Source organism: Fundulus heteroclitus, chromosome 20 (genome assembly GCF_011125445.2).
Source record: "Fundulus heteroclitus isolate FHET01 chromosome 20, MU-UCD_Fhet_4.1, whole genome shotgun sequence".
Classification (NCBI taxonomy): domain Eukaryota; kingdom Metazoa; phylum Chordata; class Actinopteri; order Cyprinodontiformes; family Fundulidae; genus Fundulus; species Fundulus heteroclitus.
In genome coordinates this window covers 43,977,707-43,995,937 of record NC_046380.1, presented here as the reverse complement: position 1 = coordinate 43,995,937, position 18,231 = coordinate 43,977,707, and the positions used below count along the sequence as shown (strand labels likewise).

Genomic DNA, 18,231 nt, shown 5'->3' with positions numbered 1-18,231 from the left:
CTTCACCAAGATGGCTGCCCCAATAGATGGACCTTCAAATGAAAATGACTCTTAATTAAAAAAGCTTATCATTTATTGAACAGTATGTAATCGTTTTATGTTTAAAGTAGTTTCAGCAGTTTGAATTCTGACTTTGACCGGACTTCTCCTTTAAAGGGGCTTGGAACCCTTCAAGGCTGATGGATATCAATGATATTGTTTCTCAACTGTTCTTGACAAGATTGGAGCATGTTGAGTTGCTCTGTCAGAGAAATTCCACCCAAGTCATTTCTTGATATTAATCCGGACCGGGTGTGAACAGGGAAATAAAACGTACGTATCCCAATATTGTTGTTAATGAGAGTTAATGATTTAACAAAGGGTGACTAGTTTTTCACCCCTAATAAATGAAATCATGGGATTTATGTGTTTGATCATCTGTAACTCCCAAAGAAGACTAAATCTGTAACAAACGCTTCTATAAGCTGAAACAAAGCATAGTAAATGAATTACAGCCAGTGAGTCATGACTACCTGATGTGCGGTGGCGCTGTTCATGGGTTTAACAGCTGCAACAACCGAACACTCGGCTCCTCTCTTCATCTGGCCTGTTTTCACCTGGCCTGCAGGTTTCACCACAGATGGTTTCACATTTAGTTTAGGCCTCACTAAAAATATAAAGTAAGAGAAAAAAAACATCATGGAATGCAACCACATGCGTGTTATGTTGTCTCAAAGTTTCATCACAACACACATGTCCTATCTGTATCAGGTTTCTCTACACCAGGGGTCACCGTGCTTCCTGTAAACTACTAGAGAATGACCTTTACGATTGTATCCTTCAACCAGGAAGTTTGTTTCTGATATGGTATGAGTTGCAAAAGGAGGATCAATTTCAGGAAAAAGATTTACTCTTATTTTCACTTTGAAACAGCTTGTCAAAATGATTTCTACCCTTGTAATAATCAATGGAAAAATCTTTAATTGCAATAATAAACCCCTCTGTGACCAGCCTGTGTGAGGATGGAAGGCCCCCTTGCCATTTGTCGTCTCTCACCTTTACACTTGACTGGATGATCTGGAGTTTTGTTCTGATTACAGTTCACAGATTTCTCAGCTAGTGGAACTTCTGCAACCTGGCACGATTCTCTCCGTAGCTGGGCTGATGCCTCTAAAACCGGGTTGTTTGTGAGCTTGTCTCTGAAGTCCATGGACCTACTAGGGGATATAGTCCCTGGGCCTGAGACCACAGTTGCTGTAGCACCACTTGTTGGGCCAGGAGAAGATGCTCTTGTCGGAGGCGATGCTTGCGGTTTGTGGCAAATGAGTTTCCGAACAGGGACTCTAGAAGGTGTAGTAGCGGGAGGCGGCGACGATTCTGATGCTGCAACAGAGACTTTAGCAGGATTCTTCCTCTTGAGGGCACCACTGGCAGTCTGGGTCTGAGAAGAATCAGCTTCAGCTGAGCTTTTCACCTGCCCTTCCATCTCCTGTTTCCGGAGGCGTTTCTCCTGCATGATCTCCTCAAAGGTCTTGACCTTGATGGTGGAGGTCTAGGATGACAAAAACGTTTTCATTACCCACACTTAGCAGAGCAGCAACTAGCCACAGGGAAATCCTGAGTGTTCAAACACATTATACCTGAGCTGGAGCTGCTGGAGTTTTCAGAGGATTCTCTGCTACTTCAGCGTTCTTCTCAGGTGTCACGTTGCTCGCTAGAACAGAGTCAGAGGTTTAAACAACGGCAAGATTGAAAGAACTTGACCATGATCCATATTTGCCACATTCACCACAACAGATGCATGTTTATTGTGAGGAGAATTCACATGACCCAAAGTGTTTCTTACATTGGCTGGGCAGCGTCTTGACCCGCAACAGCTGGCGCCTATTGGGAATATTGAGCCCAGTTTCTGGGCTCTCCTTAGTTTTATCCTGCAGGCCATGTGGAGCCTGTACTCTTGCTGCCTTCTCCCTGCGGATCTCTTCTAGTGTCTTTACTCTAACCTTTTCCACTTTTGTAGGTCCTGCTGTACCCTGGCTCTTTTCTGGAGCGTTCTCCACCAAGAGCTCCGCCTTCATTAGGTTGGGGTTCTGGTTTTGTTGCTCTTCCTGCTTTCTTTTCTTTGCTCGAATGATCTCAGAGAAAGATTTAACATGGCCGATCGGGGCATCTGTTACAATAATGGATCGCTTGATCCCCTTAGAGGCTTTGGCTGCATCTGTTTTAGGGATTTCTGCTGGAACCACTGAATGGACGTCTTTCTGGCTCAAGCTCTTGGCTGCCTTATCCTTCTTGATCTCCTCTAAAGTTTTGATGCGTATCTGCTCAGGGGCTTTAGTAGAAACTGCATTGGCCTCAGCTGGAAAACATGAACAATTTTTCAACAACCGACATGAGAATTAAGGAGAAACTGGAGATAAGTGATAGTGTGTTTGTCAGAGCTCTTACCTGCATGAGCATCTCCAGCAGGAGGACTTAACCCAAGTCTCTCCTTGATGGGCTTTGAGGCTGAAGATGGAAGAAACAGTCAAGTCTATTGATCTGAACACTATCTGTTTATACAGACACAACAACCATATTTACCATCCGATTTACCCCCCACAAGTATAATTATCAGGTCTTTAAACCCAAAGCCCCAGACGGAGACTCTCTTAATGCACACTGCATTAAAGATGCACAGGTTGCTTGGCAACGGCTAGGACTTCTCACTCTGATGCTCTGCGTGCTTCCTGGACTACGGTACCAGCACCACCAGCGTTAAGGTTCTGTATTCAGGTGTGAACAAAGGTTTTAATAGTTTTGCAGGTTTCACTAGTATTTATTTTTATTACTGTGAATGCAGTAGGCATTCACAGTTCTTGAGATCCTGTTTCTCTTTATTCTTTATTATTATTACTGTGAATGCAGTAGGCATTCACAGTTCTTGAGATCCTGTTTCTCTTTATTCTTTATTATTACTGTGAATGCAGTAGGCATTCACAGTTATTAAGATCCTCTTTGGCGTTTTTACTGTTTAAAGTTTGATTCGCCTCTCCTCCTACAGTTTTTGTCCGATTTCAACCATTCAACTTTTAAACTATTCAGCTTCTTCTGGAATCGATGGCTATATCTTTTTGTACTTTTAACTTTTCAACTTTTTAAAATATTAGGCTTTCTCTGCAAATTTTCAGTTTTTTTTTCTCCCATAGGAAATTAATGTAATTCACTAAAATTCCGCTCATTTCAGCTGCTTTTTGACAGCTTACTGCTTCAGCCTACTTTCAGCTAGAAATGCCATTCAACTTTTAAAATGTAGTGATATCTTCCAGCTATTGTGGTATATTTAAGCTTTTTCATATATTTTACCATTTTCATATAGTACCTCCTTAAAATAATTTTGGCTTTTCAAGAAATTCAGCAGATAACATGCGTTGCTATGGTCGTCAAGGAGGCAGTTATAGAGTGCGCACTCTAGAAATTCAACAAATTCTTCTTCTCCGAACAACTTCTTCTCACTCGCTCAATTTTCAACCTATCTACATAAATTATACATCAAAACGTATGAATTTTTGTCTGGATTCAGGAAATGTAACCCTCATTAGTGTAGCATTTATAGATTTTTCGCAAATCACCTCAGAACAACACAAACCCGAAACCTCCCCCATTAATTTCCTATGGAGCGGTTTTGAAAAATGACGTCTAAAAATCCAAAACATCACACGTTTTCGCATCGTTGCTACTCCTAAACCCTTTAATGTACAGGCATGAGACTTTCACACATGAATGTCCCAACCCTTCTGGCACTCACAAAAAAGGAATTTTGTGGATAACTGTTACGGTTTTTCCGCAGGAACAATTTGTTCGGGAGTAGCGAATGTGCAAAATCCTGAAAATGCTTTAGAGCTGCATTGTTCCACATGATCCACTTTTCTTTACATCGTCGCTGTGCCTACACCGATTTTTGTCCAAACATAAAAATGAGCAACATAGTCCTCAAAAGCCTGCTGATACTCACAGTGAAATAATTGTTTTGATATCTCTTATACTTTTTCAGCTAGAGCGATTTGTTCGGGACTGTTTTTAGAGGATTTTGCAAATTCCTTAAAAACCCCCTTTAGATCATAATTTTTTACGCCTTTATTAAACTTTTTCCAGCAAAAAACGATAGCTTTTCTTCTTCCCCTATCCGTTACGAACTAAACGCAGAAAAAATTACGTCGCTACCATTTAGGGATCAGGAGATATGAAGCGTTGTTCTGGGCAAAGTTCTCCATTATAATCCAATGGGACTTATTGTGAGCAAAGTCTCTGCACTTCGGTAGACTGGCCGCTGCAGGTGTGTCAGTGAGTTTCCATGACGACGGAACTCTGAGGGCCCGAGGGAGAGGATCAATTGAGATAGAATGGCAACTTTCCACGCTCACCGCAGTTGCTGTGATTAATGTAGGAATCTGAAATTCGCACAGTCATTTCCTCTTGACATTTTAAAATTTTCAAGTGACTTTCAGCAATGTGTCATTTTTCTATCCCATTTTGGATTTCACATGCTTTCCTATTGGGCCTTTGCTTCCAACAGGACCTGGCATGATGCCCAGACACGACCCAATTGGCCAATACAGCACCACCCACCTGTGGGAAATGGCGCTACTGACCATTTTGGTCAAATATTGAGTTCTGGGCCCAGATGTGGTGAGGCTGAGTTGCTAAAGGAGGCCAATCTGACCCATGAACTTTGGTGACGTTTGGCGACATTAAGTATTGGCACCCCTATTTGAGGCACTTCCCAGTACAGGATTTGGACCAAACTGACAGAGTACAATCACCCGGTGATCCTGAGCACAACCATGTTAGCGGCTAATGGTTAGCATGTTGCTAATTGGAAGTAGCTCTAGGAAGCTCGGACAAACTTCTGCTTTACAGAGTCTATTCCTCCTTTATACAGAATGCTCCACAATAAGTTTGGGCCTTGTCACGTAAAGCATCTCCAAGTTAGGAGGTGTTAAACATCCAATGCTTTTCAATGGGGGCGAAACCCCTTATACTCCCTAGAAATGCAGGCCCACATATGGCTTCAGTATATTCAAGTTTGAAATTCTACTTATGCTTTGTTAAACGATTCAGTGTTTAGAATGAGTTAGGAAATGTTTGGAGCCTTTCCCTCGGTTTTTTCTTCTTCTAATCATTCAGCTATTGTTCTTTCATGTTCAAATTCTTCAACTCTTTCAAATTCTTCAACTTTTTCAACTTCTTCAATGCTTTTCAGCTATTTTTTCCTCTTCTTCAAAGATCTTCTGCATCTTTTGCTTAATCATTCAGCTATCTGCATTCACAGTGCATTTTCGCAGGAAATGCAAATTTTTCTAGTTTAGCTTGCCTTCAGATTTTACTATTGAAGGCAAACTACTTTTTAGCATTTTCCTGTTACTTAAGCAAAAAAAAAGTTTTGAAAAAGCTTAGTTTCAGTTTAGTTACTTACTGTTTGGTTATTAGTTCCAGTTATAGTTTTAGTGTTTGTTGTAATACATACCAGGGACAAGACTGAAAAGAATTTGAAATTGTGTGTAACAAACATCTAAAAATGGTCATATTCAAAGTCATCTCAAATTTCACATCCAAGATGATTTCATCCGGCTAATCATGATCCGGCTAAATGGGTTCATCGAACACACCTATTGTTTACGATTAGTATGGCTGGATTGAGGTGTCTGAGACAACTGCGCGTTCATGCGTTTGTTTAAAAGGGGAAATGTATTGATAGTAGAAACAATGATCAGCAGCGCTGCTATTGGCTGTTCAGCATGGCCAATGAACGCCCACAGTTTTTCTCCCAAGCAGAACACGAGCTTTTAATGGAAGGTTATGCCGAATTTGAGTCATTAATTAAAACGACAGGTAACACCTCAAAGTCTGCTTAAGCCAGGAGAGAGGGCTGGCAATAAGTAGCAGACAAATTAATGCATAAATACTGTCCATGTTAGATGTTTCTATCACTTTCTACAGTATTAATTTTTGCATTTTAATAATTTGATATTTACTTTGTTCTTTTATATCAGAGCCTCCACGGGACCCACTAGAACATGGGAAAAAGTAAAAGTGAAGTACAAGAATATTCTACAAAATGGTAGCCTTTAATTATTATACTTTATTTTAAAAATGCACTTGTTATGTCAAGAGATCCAAATTTTTAAAAGCCACTGTTAAATGATGTGTTTGTCTGTTTATAACAGCCACCAAGAGAAATCTCTCTACTGTCGCGCTGCGCTAAAGGATCCTCTCTGTTGCGCAATACGCGATTAATTCGAAAAGCTCTAAAATTATTCTTGCACCTTCCGCAACAGGTTGCTGTCGTAAAAATGGACATGGCTACGACAGACTTCCCTATCTCCTCTGCTTCTAAAGCTGCGATCTAATACTGTTTACATGAAATAAGCCTGCTCTCGAGCAGGTTTAAGCTGGCGCACATGTTGCTATGACAACAAGTGCAGGAAGTCTTTCGAAGAACCAAACGATCCAAGATCATGCCAAATCGTCAACAATCAAATCCAGCTAACTGAGTTAGCGATGTACGAAGAACAGACCCCTGGATCTCGATGTCTAACTAAGCACAATTTCTTCTTTACTTAATTTTAGTTAGTTTTGTGAGCAATCCTAACAGTTAGTTTTCCTTTTTTTTTTTTTTTTGAAAAGTCTTGTTTTATTTATTTTTTTCCAGTTTTTTTTCCTCTTCTAGATTTCATTATTTTGTTAGTTTTCATTAACGACAATAACATTGGTGTGAACTAATACAAAGTTAGAGATTGTAAGATAAACTGACATGGGAGCATGGAGAGATTGTCAGTTGACATTTTATGATCCCAAATGAAAAGTCAAAGTAGCTGGGAAAAGTGCAGAGGACAACATTGGGCAGCAAATCTGCAGCACATATTTCCAGATTTATCAATATTTTGAGAACTGCTATGGAAAGTGAATTAGATGACAGTTTAGAAACTATCATCTGTTTTTAAAGGACTAATATTTAGTATGTCAAGGGTTGTATTTGTGCATTTTGTGTGCAATAACCAGGTTTTAATTTGGAATGAATATATGCATTTTTTTCTTACTATTTTTAGAACTAAAGAGCACTTTTAACTTACTCAAGAGATTTGTAAAAAGAACAAAAGTTTGATGATATTAATTGTGATTCTTAGAAAGCAAAGTGAACAGACCACAGCCAGCAAGAACATGTCTGAGCTTTTAAAACACGTGAAGAAAACAGCAGCCTGTGCATTTCCCCGCTCACCTTTCTGGGTATTGACTGGTGGCTGCTCATCATCCACAATTCTGCCCAAACGTTGAGCCAGACTCTTCTTAACTTGCATCACCTCCCCACTGTTCAAATCTGAAGCAAAACCAGCCAGGAGCTTCAAAATGTAGGTCCGTGTTCAACAGCTGCAGAATGTTAAATGTCCATCAATAGCTCCAAACGTACCTGCACTGGGAATCCTTCGTCCAAGCCTTTCAGTCACACTGCCTCTTGGTTGCTTGTGTTCTTCAAAAAGGACCGGGCCTGATTTTAAAGACAGACCGTGAGACTCAAACTTCACCTGGAGCACTGAAGTCAGAAGGAAATTATAACTAATATAACTATCTGGACTAACTTTGTGACTCACTTAAATCTATTAGCTACTTTTTCAATCGAACGCCATAATGAGAAAAAAAAAAACCCACTGTAAACCTTGTTCATTGCCTTTGCCGTTTGTTTGTCTTTCTTATGAGTACTCAGGCTACAGCCTGAAGTTACCCAATTCCGATTTTTTTGCCCATATGCGACCTGGATCTGATCTTTTCATGACAGTCTGAACAACACAGGTCGGATTTTTTCAAATGCGTCCCGGGTCACTTGGATATGTGGTCCTGAATTCGACACGTATCGGATCTTTTCAAATGCGACCTGTGTCTGTACGGCCAGGTCGCATTAATCCGACCTACGTGTCATTGATACTTGACAAACGTCACTAACAGTGGACCTGACTATGCCAAAAGGTTGGCTATTGCACCTGTTGCAAGTCAATACAGCGTCACGGCAACGCGTTTACTTGGTGCTATGGCCGCCGAAGATGTGTGTCTTTACGTGAGAGCGCTAAGGAGATCCGTTCAGACGCACATAAAGGTTGCCTTTGTCATTAGAAAACTATGAATGAAGTCCGTATCAGTAAAGCCGCTCACATCACTAAAATTTGGCTCCCTTCCTTTTCGATCTTCTTAAAAAGATTGCGTTGGTAATGTGCTGCTCCGGTTGGAGAACAACGTAAAGAACGCAAGATACGCTGCAGCATTTACGATCCATGTTTACTTCCGCAAACACTGAGCACGCTCGCTACGTGTGACGTCATCGCGTCCTCTACTGCGCATGCGGGACACTTAGGTGTATGAAAGCATTTGGAAATGGAAATCCGATTTCACAAAAAAAATCGGAATTGAGCATCGAGGCCTGCAGTGTGAACGTACTCTTAGTAGTGGCCAAACAGAAATTTTACCATGGTACCATGCGGTGACAATAAAGGATCTTTGAGATCTCCTTGTTTCTACAAAGTTGAATTGGTCTGATTCTGTTTTTGAATGAACGATTATTTCCTCTCATATAAGAGGACTTAGTCTGCCTAAGATAACCTTTTCCTTAAACCTTGTGCAAATTAAACTACGTAACTATTGATGTCTGGTAAAAAGAAACTCCAGGATAAGAGCTCAAGGTAGATATAGACATATGCCAAGCCTGAACTACAAGTGCAGAAAAGAGCTTAGATGTTCTTCATCACCTCCAAACTCTGAGTGTGGCTGAGACAATGACTGGATGTTTTCCTTCTCTCCATTGGTAGAAGTTTCAGTACCCTGGACAAGGTAACCTGCCCTTTTCATGCTGGACTTCAGGGCCTTCCTAAGCCGTATCTCCTCCAAGGTGCTCACACCAAAATTCAGGGAGTCTCCTGTAAAGAGACAACCTGCTAACATTAACCGTGTCGTTAGCTGTAAGAGGTTCCGTGTCAGAGGTTCGTAGCTCAGCCGCTTCTCACCTGATTTAGTCATCTTCCGAGGAGAAGGACCTCCTCTGCCATCCTCGCCCTCCTCTGAGACCTGGTCTGAAAACAGGGTTAGGGTTAGGGTCAAGTTAACACCTGAGGAGTCAAAGTCAGAGAAGACACAGTTTCTCTTAAAGGGATCACTTGATACTAATCTCAAACAGACTGGACAAATCACAGCGCGGGAAATGGGACTTTATGATGCATCGCTCTCAGCACCAGAATTAGCCCATAACGCAGCAGCGCTTTCCAGTAACCAGGGTCTCCCCCAGAAAACAGGCTAATCCTGGCGGCTGGTGTCGATGTATTTTTTTGTGGGGGGTGGGGGGGTGGGAGGGATTGCATTGCGCCATGCAGCTCGAAGGAGGATTGCAACGCGGACGTACTGTGCGTCAAGCTAATAACAGCAAGAGTGTTAGCTATTTAGACCAGAAGGTTTTCTCGGGAACTTTACTCACCGTTTTATGTCGCTCTCAAACATTGACGCATTTTAAATAAACAACGCTTAGCCTGGTGGGGTGCCAGGCTTATAATACCAGTGGAAACCATGGTAACCACAACAGTCACGATACACACAGAGACTTTGTGCGCTTGGTGCCTTGGAAAATTAAGAAAGTGCATGTGAGTACACCATGTGTCCTCTAATTTTTTAAGACAAAAGCGCTAAAAATTGTTGACTGGAGAGTTTGCTCGATGGCATGACATGTTCCACGCACCACAAATTACAAAAACGGACCACGTTGGAGTTTTTTCCGTCACATCATTTCGCAAGCACAGCGGTGAAAACCAAATTCGCTGCAAGTCACCAAATAGGAGGTTCTTTTATCCGCTTGTCTGTTTAACTCAACACGGCGGACCAGGGTTTTACCTAGAGTCACAGTGCTGCATTTAATGGGGGGAAAACTGAACGACAGCGCCGGCGTCCCTGCTGTGGAGCTCAGACAGAAGCAGCGGCTGGTGGCTCCAGTTCTGGAGCCATGAGAGGAGGACAAATGATACATTATTTAACAGTCCTTTTAAGGGCTAAATCAGGGATCACCAACCTTTATGAAACTGAGAGCTACTTTATTAGTACCGTGTCCAACAAAGGGCTGACCTTTGAACTACAAGACTCCAATCTCACCTTAACTGTAAGTAATATAAATACATTTTAAATGTCTTTGTCATTTTTTAAATCCATGTAAATACAAGTATGATTAAAAAGGAAGAGTAACTGAATAAATAGCATTTTAAATGCAGAAAAGTTCAGATTTTTGAACTCCAGCCAGTGACGTCCATGTGGACAGCAGCTACTGCACCGCTCATCTCACGCGGTCTGCACCGCACGACGTTTTAACGCTCCTGACCGCGCCGTATTGCATAGGGATAATATGTAAATCCGCTGTTCACGCACCGGACACTGCGGTCGGTCAGAACGCATCATAAGTCGCGCCTTTGAAATGGGGCTCTGCCAGCTCTTTTCCACACTGATACACCAAGGCTAATAAAGCCCACCTATAGCTGAGGGTCCATCTGGAAAAAGCTTTACCTTTCTACCACGGCCATATTGGAGGTACCTTTATATAAGCTTAGCTAGCTGAGCATGTAGAGCTGTTTCTTTTCCTGCAAACACCCACAGCACATCTGTCAGTGCCCACAAAGAGGGACTGTGATGCTGCGTCCTGGAGACCGCCTGCTTGTAGCAGCTCCGTGTATCAAAGCTCAGCGCCACATATGAAACGGTTCAATATTAAGACTTCTTGCAGCAGAGCAGTTCATAGTGTGACACCGCGTACACGGTCCTAAAAACTGAGCTCTGCGTGTGCCTGTCAGCGCAGACTCACGTCCGCACAACTAATGCCAGCTCACACGTTTAAGTTCACAGTGAAAATCTTTCTATTCTTAGGAATTCATATGAGAATCAATTCATAATTGTAAATTTTTTTTTTTTTAACACAGCCCTACATAAAAGCATGAGAGTAAAGTTAAGCCTCCAATTCCGACTTCACTATGAAACACAAAAATGTTTTAACTCCCAATTACAAGAGTTCAGCACTTCTAAATCTGTACTTATCGGATTCTATTGTTCAAAAACCCCACACAGATATTAATATACCCATATAGAGTAAGGACTCTTTAGCCAAAGTGGAAGTGCGTCAGTGGTCGCCATGCTAAGTGCTGTCTGAATGGTGCAGTCAGTAAGGAAGGAGGCTAGTTTTGCCCAGGAACCCTGCAACAACCCTTACTCCTTTTGCATCTAAATACTGAGCTGATTGGTTTATTAGAGAAATTATGGACTTTTTTGTCATCTAAACAGTTTAATAAATTTCTGCTGCGGCGTCACACTATATAAAGTAACATAACCTAAATTGAAACAGAGACGGAAGTGAATTTAAGGCCGTTTGACCTTACCTTCTTCATCCTCATCATCATCGGCTGGATTAATCACTACTGGTGGGTGTGTTGGGCTTGGTACCGGCTCCGGTGTGTCAGTCTTGATGACTCCTCGGAGCTGAGGATTGGCTGCGTTGGGCGGAGGAGCAGCTGATGAAGGGGGCGGCTCCTCCTGCGTCTGCTTCTCATTTTTGCCATGAACTACAAAAATACGGCTGATGTTTTAGTTCACAGTCGAATAACGCTACAATTATTTTGAGTATTGATCCAAATAAATCCATCTTACGTTTATCAGGAGGGACAAACATGCCTTCTATATAGCGAGGCCTCTCATGAAAGAAGGCACAGTGTGGTTTCTGGCAGCCAGCTGGCTGCTTCTCCCAATAACAAGGAATCTCCTTTCTGTTATACTGTTTTGATCAAACACAAATGCATGCAGCACTGTGAGCACATGAGATTTTCAGTTAAGGTGACATTCAAGTTTCTTACATCTTAATCCAGATTAGTCATGCCCATAACCCTAACTCTAAAAGCTAAAAAGTCTATATTGTTATTCATGGAGAGGAAAAACTGGAAAGCAAACATCAGACACCAGCCAGGCCATAGAGCAAGAACACATGTTTGGATCAGAGACCAGCATGAGCAGCTTTTAGCAGATTTAAACTTCTGCCTGCTGGCTGCCGGCAGCTCCACATGCAGGATTAGAGCTTCTGTCCTAGGTTTACAGGAAGCATCTTTTCTTTTCCTTCTTTTATGTCATCTGCCTCGACCACCAGTAGGTCGAGGCAGATGTCCGTTCATACTGAGCCTGGTTCTGATGAAGGTTTTTCCTTCCCGTTAATGGGGAGATTTTTCCACTGTTGCTTCATGCTTGCTCAGTATGAGGGATTGCTGCAAAGCCATGGACAATGCAGATGACTCTCCCTGTGGCTCTACGCTTCTTCAGGAGTGAATGCAGCTTGTCGGCACTTCGATGCAACCAACTGGTTCCCTTATATAGGAACTTTTTGACCAATCTGTATAATCTGACCCAATCTGTATAATGTGATTGAATTTGACTTTGTAAAGTGCCATTAGATGACATGTTTGTTAGCGCTATATAAATAAAATTGAATTGAAATGAAGACCAACACAGCCTTAAGCAGGTACACTAAATCCTACAGGATTTAGTGCACCTGGAGACATTGCTGAGATGAGGTTGATTTGACAGACGTGGCTAAATTAGGCGTACCGGGATCTCCATATGCCGAAACTTGCAGACAGTACGGAAGCAGCGTCCTTCCTGCCAGAGGTTACAGACAGTCTCGTTGCCCATAGCGGCCTCACAGTGTCGGAATGGGCAGCCGTCACCCTGTTCGGGAAACGAATGGGTTAAAAACAAAGCTTGTTTTTTTCTGTTCTCGTCGCACATCGGCTTTGAAATAAATTCAGCGTGAGTTAGAGTGTATGAGAGGACTGAGAGGAAAGCGCTTACTTTAGTGCAGGTAGAGTAGTAGTAGAAGTAGCAGTCATCTCCATGGTTGGTCATAGTAATGCTGAAGTGGCTTAAAAGCCGGCAGTGACCCAGCAGCTGGTTCCCTTCTGGAATGACAGGATCTCCCTGATGACAGAAACAAGAAGAAAAATGTCGTCTTCATCACTTGTTATACAAAGAGAAACCAGGGAATCCCATGATGTACCCAGAAATAATCTGGTTTGCTGCTTTTATTGGGTTAAACAAAAACATGTGACTCCTGCAAAGAGTTGATCACTGAAAGGTGGTGAGTGTTTATCACAGTTCTCCTGTTATAAACAAACGCCCATACATCCCCAGGAAAGCATCAGGCCTGTAGATGAATTTATACGGAATGGATGTGCCGATTAGAGCAAATGTACTTTCATCAGATTTAAATGTTTTATCTTTAAGATCCAATCTGTCCAGATGAGATGGAAGTCATGTTTGTGAATGAGCACCTAGTCCTCTGCTGACATGAGCACCATGCGACATTAGCATTTGTCAGAGATGACGCCAACTCTCTAACCTTCCAGGTGTTCTGACCTTTTTCTGGATTATTTTAGTTCCCTTTAGAAGTTTTCACTGCAGCTAAACGATGGAACAGCAGGAATTATCAGACCAATTATTGGACACGTTTTCCATTAAGGCCGCTGCAAAAACCCTTTTAGTAAAGTTTACCGTTTTATCTTTGGAATCCACAAAATCTATTTTTCTGCTTACTAAACAGCTAATAGACGTCTGTTACATTGTAGACTTTTCATATCCATTAAGGCTCATTGCTATATTCATATTACAAAGATTATTTAATGTTTTTTGATAGTTATTCTCTGTCATGTGTGATCATGCCCTTTTATTTTTAATTTGCGTTATTGCATCAGATTAAACCTTCTTATATAATGTGTTTTGGTAAAAGAGAACTTAGTGAGAGGCAAATCTGATTGCTGCTCATGTACTTTAACCAGGCAGATCATTGGAATTTATCACACGGGCTCCAAATCAGACGTCCCTAAAGCAGCAGGGCTTTTAAGAATGTCTCTGGACAGAAGTCTAGCTTTTATGAGTCTGCTGACGTCTACCAGGTACAGATACACATTAGACCCTTAAGACTTGAACTACGTCTGATCTATGGCTACGTTCACACTGCACCTCTTGATGCTCAATTCAGATTTTTCGCTGAAATCAGATTTTTTGTTGTTGAGGTGGCCGTTTAATACTACTATTAAATGCGACCGCCCTCGTACATCTGTCTGAGCAATTCAACACTGCACAGCGACCCGTGTGCACAGATAACAGAAGAAGTTACACAGCAGTGCACTGTTTGCGGAAGTAATGGAGAATGTAATTGTTTGCAGAAGTGTTCAATATTCAATTCAATTTTATTTATATAGCGCCAATTCATGAAACATGTCATCTCAAGGCACTTTACAAAGTCAAAATCAATCAGATTATACAGATTGAGTCAAATTATACAGATTGGTAAAATATTCCTATATAAGGGAACCAGTTGATTGCATCAGAGTCTCGACAAGCAACACTCACTCCTGGAGAAGCGTAGAGCTACAGGGAGAGTCGTCTGCATTATCCATGGCTTTGCAGCAATCCCTCATACTGAGGAAGCATGAAGCGACAGTGGAAAGAAAAACTCCCCATTAATGGGAAGGAAAAACCTCCATCCGAGACTCCGATACATATCCGAATTAGTACAACATAGGGAAGTGGCACAAATCGGAATTGGGCTGTTCACACTGCAGAGAAAAAGACATGGGTCGCATATGGGGGAAAAAGATCGGTTTTGGGTCGCATTTTCCTACAGAGTGAGCGTAGCCTAAGCCTCTTTAGTCAACCTAAATATAGTTTAAATTGAAGTGGAAAACAAAACTCTACCACTGAGGTTGAGGTAATTTATTAGAAACATTCCGTCCAGGAGCGATGCTGAAAAACTAGTCCTTCATTTGTTACTTCAAGGCTGGACTATTGCAATTCTTTACTATCAGGAAGTTCACAAAATGCAGTTCAAAGTCTTCAGCTGATCCAAAATGCTGCAGCAAGAGTTCTGATGAAAATCAACAAGAGGGATCACATTTCTACAATTTTAGCTTCCCTTCATTGGCTTCCTGTTAAATCAAGAATAGAATTTTAAATTATTCTTCTAACGTATAAAGCCCTTAATAATCAAGCTCCATCATATATCAGAGCTCTGATTACCCCGTATGTTCCTAACAGAACCCTTCACTCTCAGACTGCAGGTCTGCTGGTGGTTCCTAGAGTCTCTAAAAGTAGAATGGGAGGCAGATCCTTTAGCTATCAGGCTCCTCTCCTGTGGAGCCAACTCCCAGTTTTGGTCCGTGAGGCAGACACCCCGTCTACTTTTAAGACTAGACTTAAAACTTTCCTTTTTGACAAAGCTTATAGTTAGAGTGGCTTAGGTTACCCTGAGCTTTCTCTATAGTTATGATGCTATAGGCTTAGGCTACTGGAGGACATCAAGGTCTATTTTTCTCACTCTGCTGAGCTCTACTGTTCTCCAGTTTTGCATCGCTTGTCGTCATTTCAGATTTTACCTTTTTGTTCTCTTTCTTTTTTTTTTTCATAGTAGGTACACCTGGTCTGGCATTCTGTTAGCTGTGACATCATCCAGGGAAGACAGATCGCCCGCTATTACCATCTAATGTAAATCAGATCACTGGATCAATGTCTGCTTCTTGTCTGTCTTACTGTCTCTGCTATGTCTTCTGTAACCCCCACTCAGTTGAGGCAGATGAGCGTTCATACTGAGCCTGGTTCTGGTTCTGATGGAGGTTTTTCCTTTCCGTTTATGGGGAGTTTTTCTTTCCACTGTCCCTTAATGCTTGCTCAGTATGAGGGATTGCTGCAAAGCCATGGACAATGCAGACGACTCTCCGTGTAGCTCTACGCTTCTCCAGGAGTGAGTGTTGCTTGTAAAGACTTTGATGCAATCAACTGGTTCCCTTATATAGGAGATTTTTGACCAATATGTATAATCTGACTGAATTTGACTTTGTAAAGTGCCTTGAGATGACATGTTTCATGAATTGGTGCTATATAAATAAAATTTAATTGAATTTAATTTATCAAGCTATTGATAACAGGAAGGAACCAAAAGAGAGGTGGGCGAATAAGAAAATAGAATTGAATATTGCTCTATGAGAAACACACCATACAGCTTTGACCTTAACTCAGCAGTAAACCAAGTCAGTTCCTATGTTGTCTTTAGCATTGCTCCACTTTACCTGAGGTGTCTACGCTGGTGTCTTCTGATTGAGTGCACTGCTGGAACCGTGTCTCCGGGATAATATGGAGTCCTGAAGGAACACTTGATCCATGAGATAAGAGAAAAAGTGGGGTAGGTCGCCCAGAAAAACTTGTCTTCCTACGTGATCCCTTGTCTCAGGCGATGCAAGACATCTTTATCTCAGCCAGAGTGCTAAACAGGCCCGATAGAGGGGGCAAAAGTCCTTTTTTGTATGAATAACTGAAGTGACCACTTGAAGAAATAAATAGGGGAAGATTATTCAGCCAGACAAATGAAAAAAAAAATCAAAACAAAAACTTTAGACTGATGTGACAAAAGTTGGGTTGATGTGTAGCAGAAAAAAATCTTCAGCATCTTCTTGCTCTTGGAGGCATTTTGTGCTCTTCGCGGCATTTAGATGTTGGTGGATAGTAAAAAACGGGGCAGAATTATGGCCATCTAGCAATTTTCAGCTGTTATTTAACCGTGCTGAAAATGGAAAGTCCTCAACTTTAGCTTTCTGATGGGTACAAACTATCCACATCCAGAGATCCTCAGAGAGGGAGGGTTCTAAACCTACAGACCAACCAAAAACACTCCCCAAGGAACTGAAAGTGGGTTAATGAGAGCGAGAGAGAGCGAGAGAGAGAGAGAGAGAGAGAGAGAGAGAGAGAGAGAGAGAGAGAGAGAGAGAGAGAGAGAGAGAGACAGCACAAAAACAGCAACAACATTTCAACACAGATACATCAATAGCAGAGAAATTGACTTTTAATATTGGCTATATTTGACCAAATCAAGATGCAGGTTGTCATTTTGTTGAACGCGTCTCGTGTGCCTTGCTTGAACAGCCATACGGCGCCGGGCCAATTTGCATCTTCACTCATTTTTTCGCCCCTTTTCCCCATTTTTTTGCCACTTTGTCCGTCCCAACCTAGCACTCTTCTGCAGCCAAACCATTTATTTCACTAAGGAGTTAAACACGTTGATAAACAACCGAGATGCCGAGTAACAAAAAGCAAACCTTTCACTCGGTTTACTTTACTTGCATCTTGCTAACTGGGACATGACATCCCTTTTCTTCACTGACGTAGATCGCATCTCCAAACACACCAGCTGACCATTGTGAAACATGACCGAAACAAAACAAGTCTGAATGAAATCCCATCAACAGGTTTTATCAACTGAAGTCAGAAGAATCTCGATTCCTTAATTTGCAGCGAGGGCAGATGACAGAAAATGACGTCAACATCCCCGGGTGCACCAAACGTTCCCCAAGCAGGTAGGAGAACGTTCCCGTTGCGTTTGGCTCCCTCGGTTCCGGCTCTAAAAGCAGGGATGCAGGTTCTGAAAAGGCCTCGGCTGTCATCGCCGGGGAGTTGCATTAAGCTCCAGGTTAATGGGCAACACATTCTTGCCCATAACACTAATAACCTGCAAACTCCCTGCGTTTATATTGCGTCATTCTCGTTCCGAAGAGCACTCTATCTGGTTTTGGGCTACAAGTCACACAGGAGTCACATCCGGGGGGGACATTTGCTTCAGTGCCTTATTCAAAGGCACTTGGATATATGGCGGGATGAGCTGCACCACAGCTAATCCTCTTTGGTGCAAATAACTAAAGTTTAAATACAGAAAAGGCAAAGAAAAAAGTGGCATACTTACTCTAAACACGTAAACAGCTTTAAGCTAGCTGCTACAAGCTACGCGCGATCCGCAGGAATGGAAGTTGGACTATTATCATGAACGGATGGCGACTCGTTATGGGGATTAAAAACAACAAATAATTAACTATTCTCAATAATTGTTCCAGGTTTTGTACGACAGCATCAATTTGAATACATGCTACATAACGCAGGCCGGGACCTTCTTCCTTAGCTAAACGTTAAGATGGCTGTTCATGCCGTAATTATCGGGGAATGTACTGTCCCGCGTCAACGTACAACAACATCATATAACATATAAACAGGGTGTATTATGTTAATTACCGGTTGCTTTTTATGAAAGAAATTTTAAAAGTTTGAAATACGAGGGTTGTTGTGGTCCCGAGTCGCTCAAGTCCGAAGCCTTACTGAAACAAAATCAAAATGGCGGCTGTG

The 18,231-nt window shown here is 41.9% G+C and overlaps 1 protein-coding gene across 4 annotated transcripts in view; it reads right to left on the bottom strand.

Moving 5' to 3' along the window:
- zc3h11a (zinc finger CCCH-type containing 11A) overlaps positions 1-18,231 on the bottom strand; it is a 36,802-nt gene extending 18,571 nt beyond the window's left edge. Inside the window, exons 1-15 of one of the 4 annotated variants that reach the window (XM_036152190.1) lie at positions 17,798-18,231; positions 16,134-16,205; positions 12,862-12,987; positions 12,619-12,738; positions 11,674-11,797; positions 11,406-11,588; positions 9,009-9,074; positions 8,754-8,936; positions 7,427-7,504; positions 7,238-7,336; positions 2,428-2,487; positions 1,826-2,338; positions 1,620-1,693; positions 1,036-1,531; positions 513-646 (exon numbers count right to left, since the gene is read on the bottom strand). In XM_036152190.1, the coding sequence (XP_036008083.1) occupies positions 513-646; positions 1,036-1,531; positions 1,620-1,693; positions 1,826-2,338; positions 2,428-2,487; positions 7,238-7,336; positions 7,427-7,504; positions 8,754-8,936; positions 9,009-9,074; positions 11,406-11,588; positions 11,674-11,797; positions 12,619-12,738; positions 12,862-12,915 (2,184 nt within the window). In that variant the 5' untranslated portion in view covers positions 12,916-12,987; positions 16,134-16,205; positions 17,798-18,231. Of the gene's footprint in view, positions 1-512; positions 647-1,035; positions 1,532-1,619; positions 1,694-1,825; positions 2,339-2,427; positions 2,488-7,237; positions 7,337-7,426; positions 7,505-8,753; positions 8,937-9,008; positions 9,075-11,405; positions 11,589-11,673; positions 11,798-12,618; positions 12,739-12,861; positions 12,988-16,133 lie in introns of all 4 variants that reach the window. The other 3 variants (XM_036152191.1, XM_036152193.1, XM_036152192.1) reach the window with 3 other exon arrangements.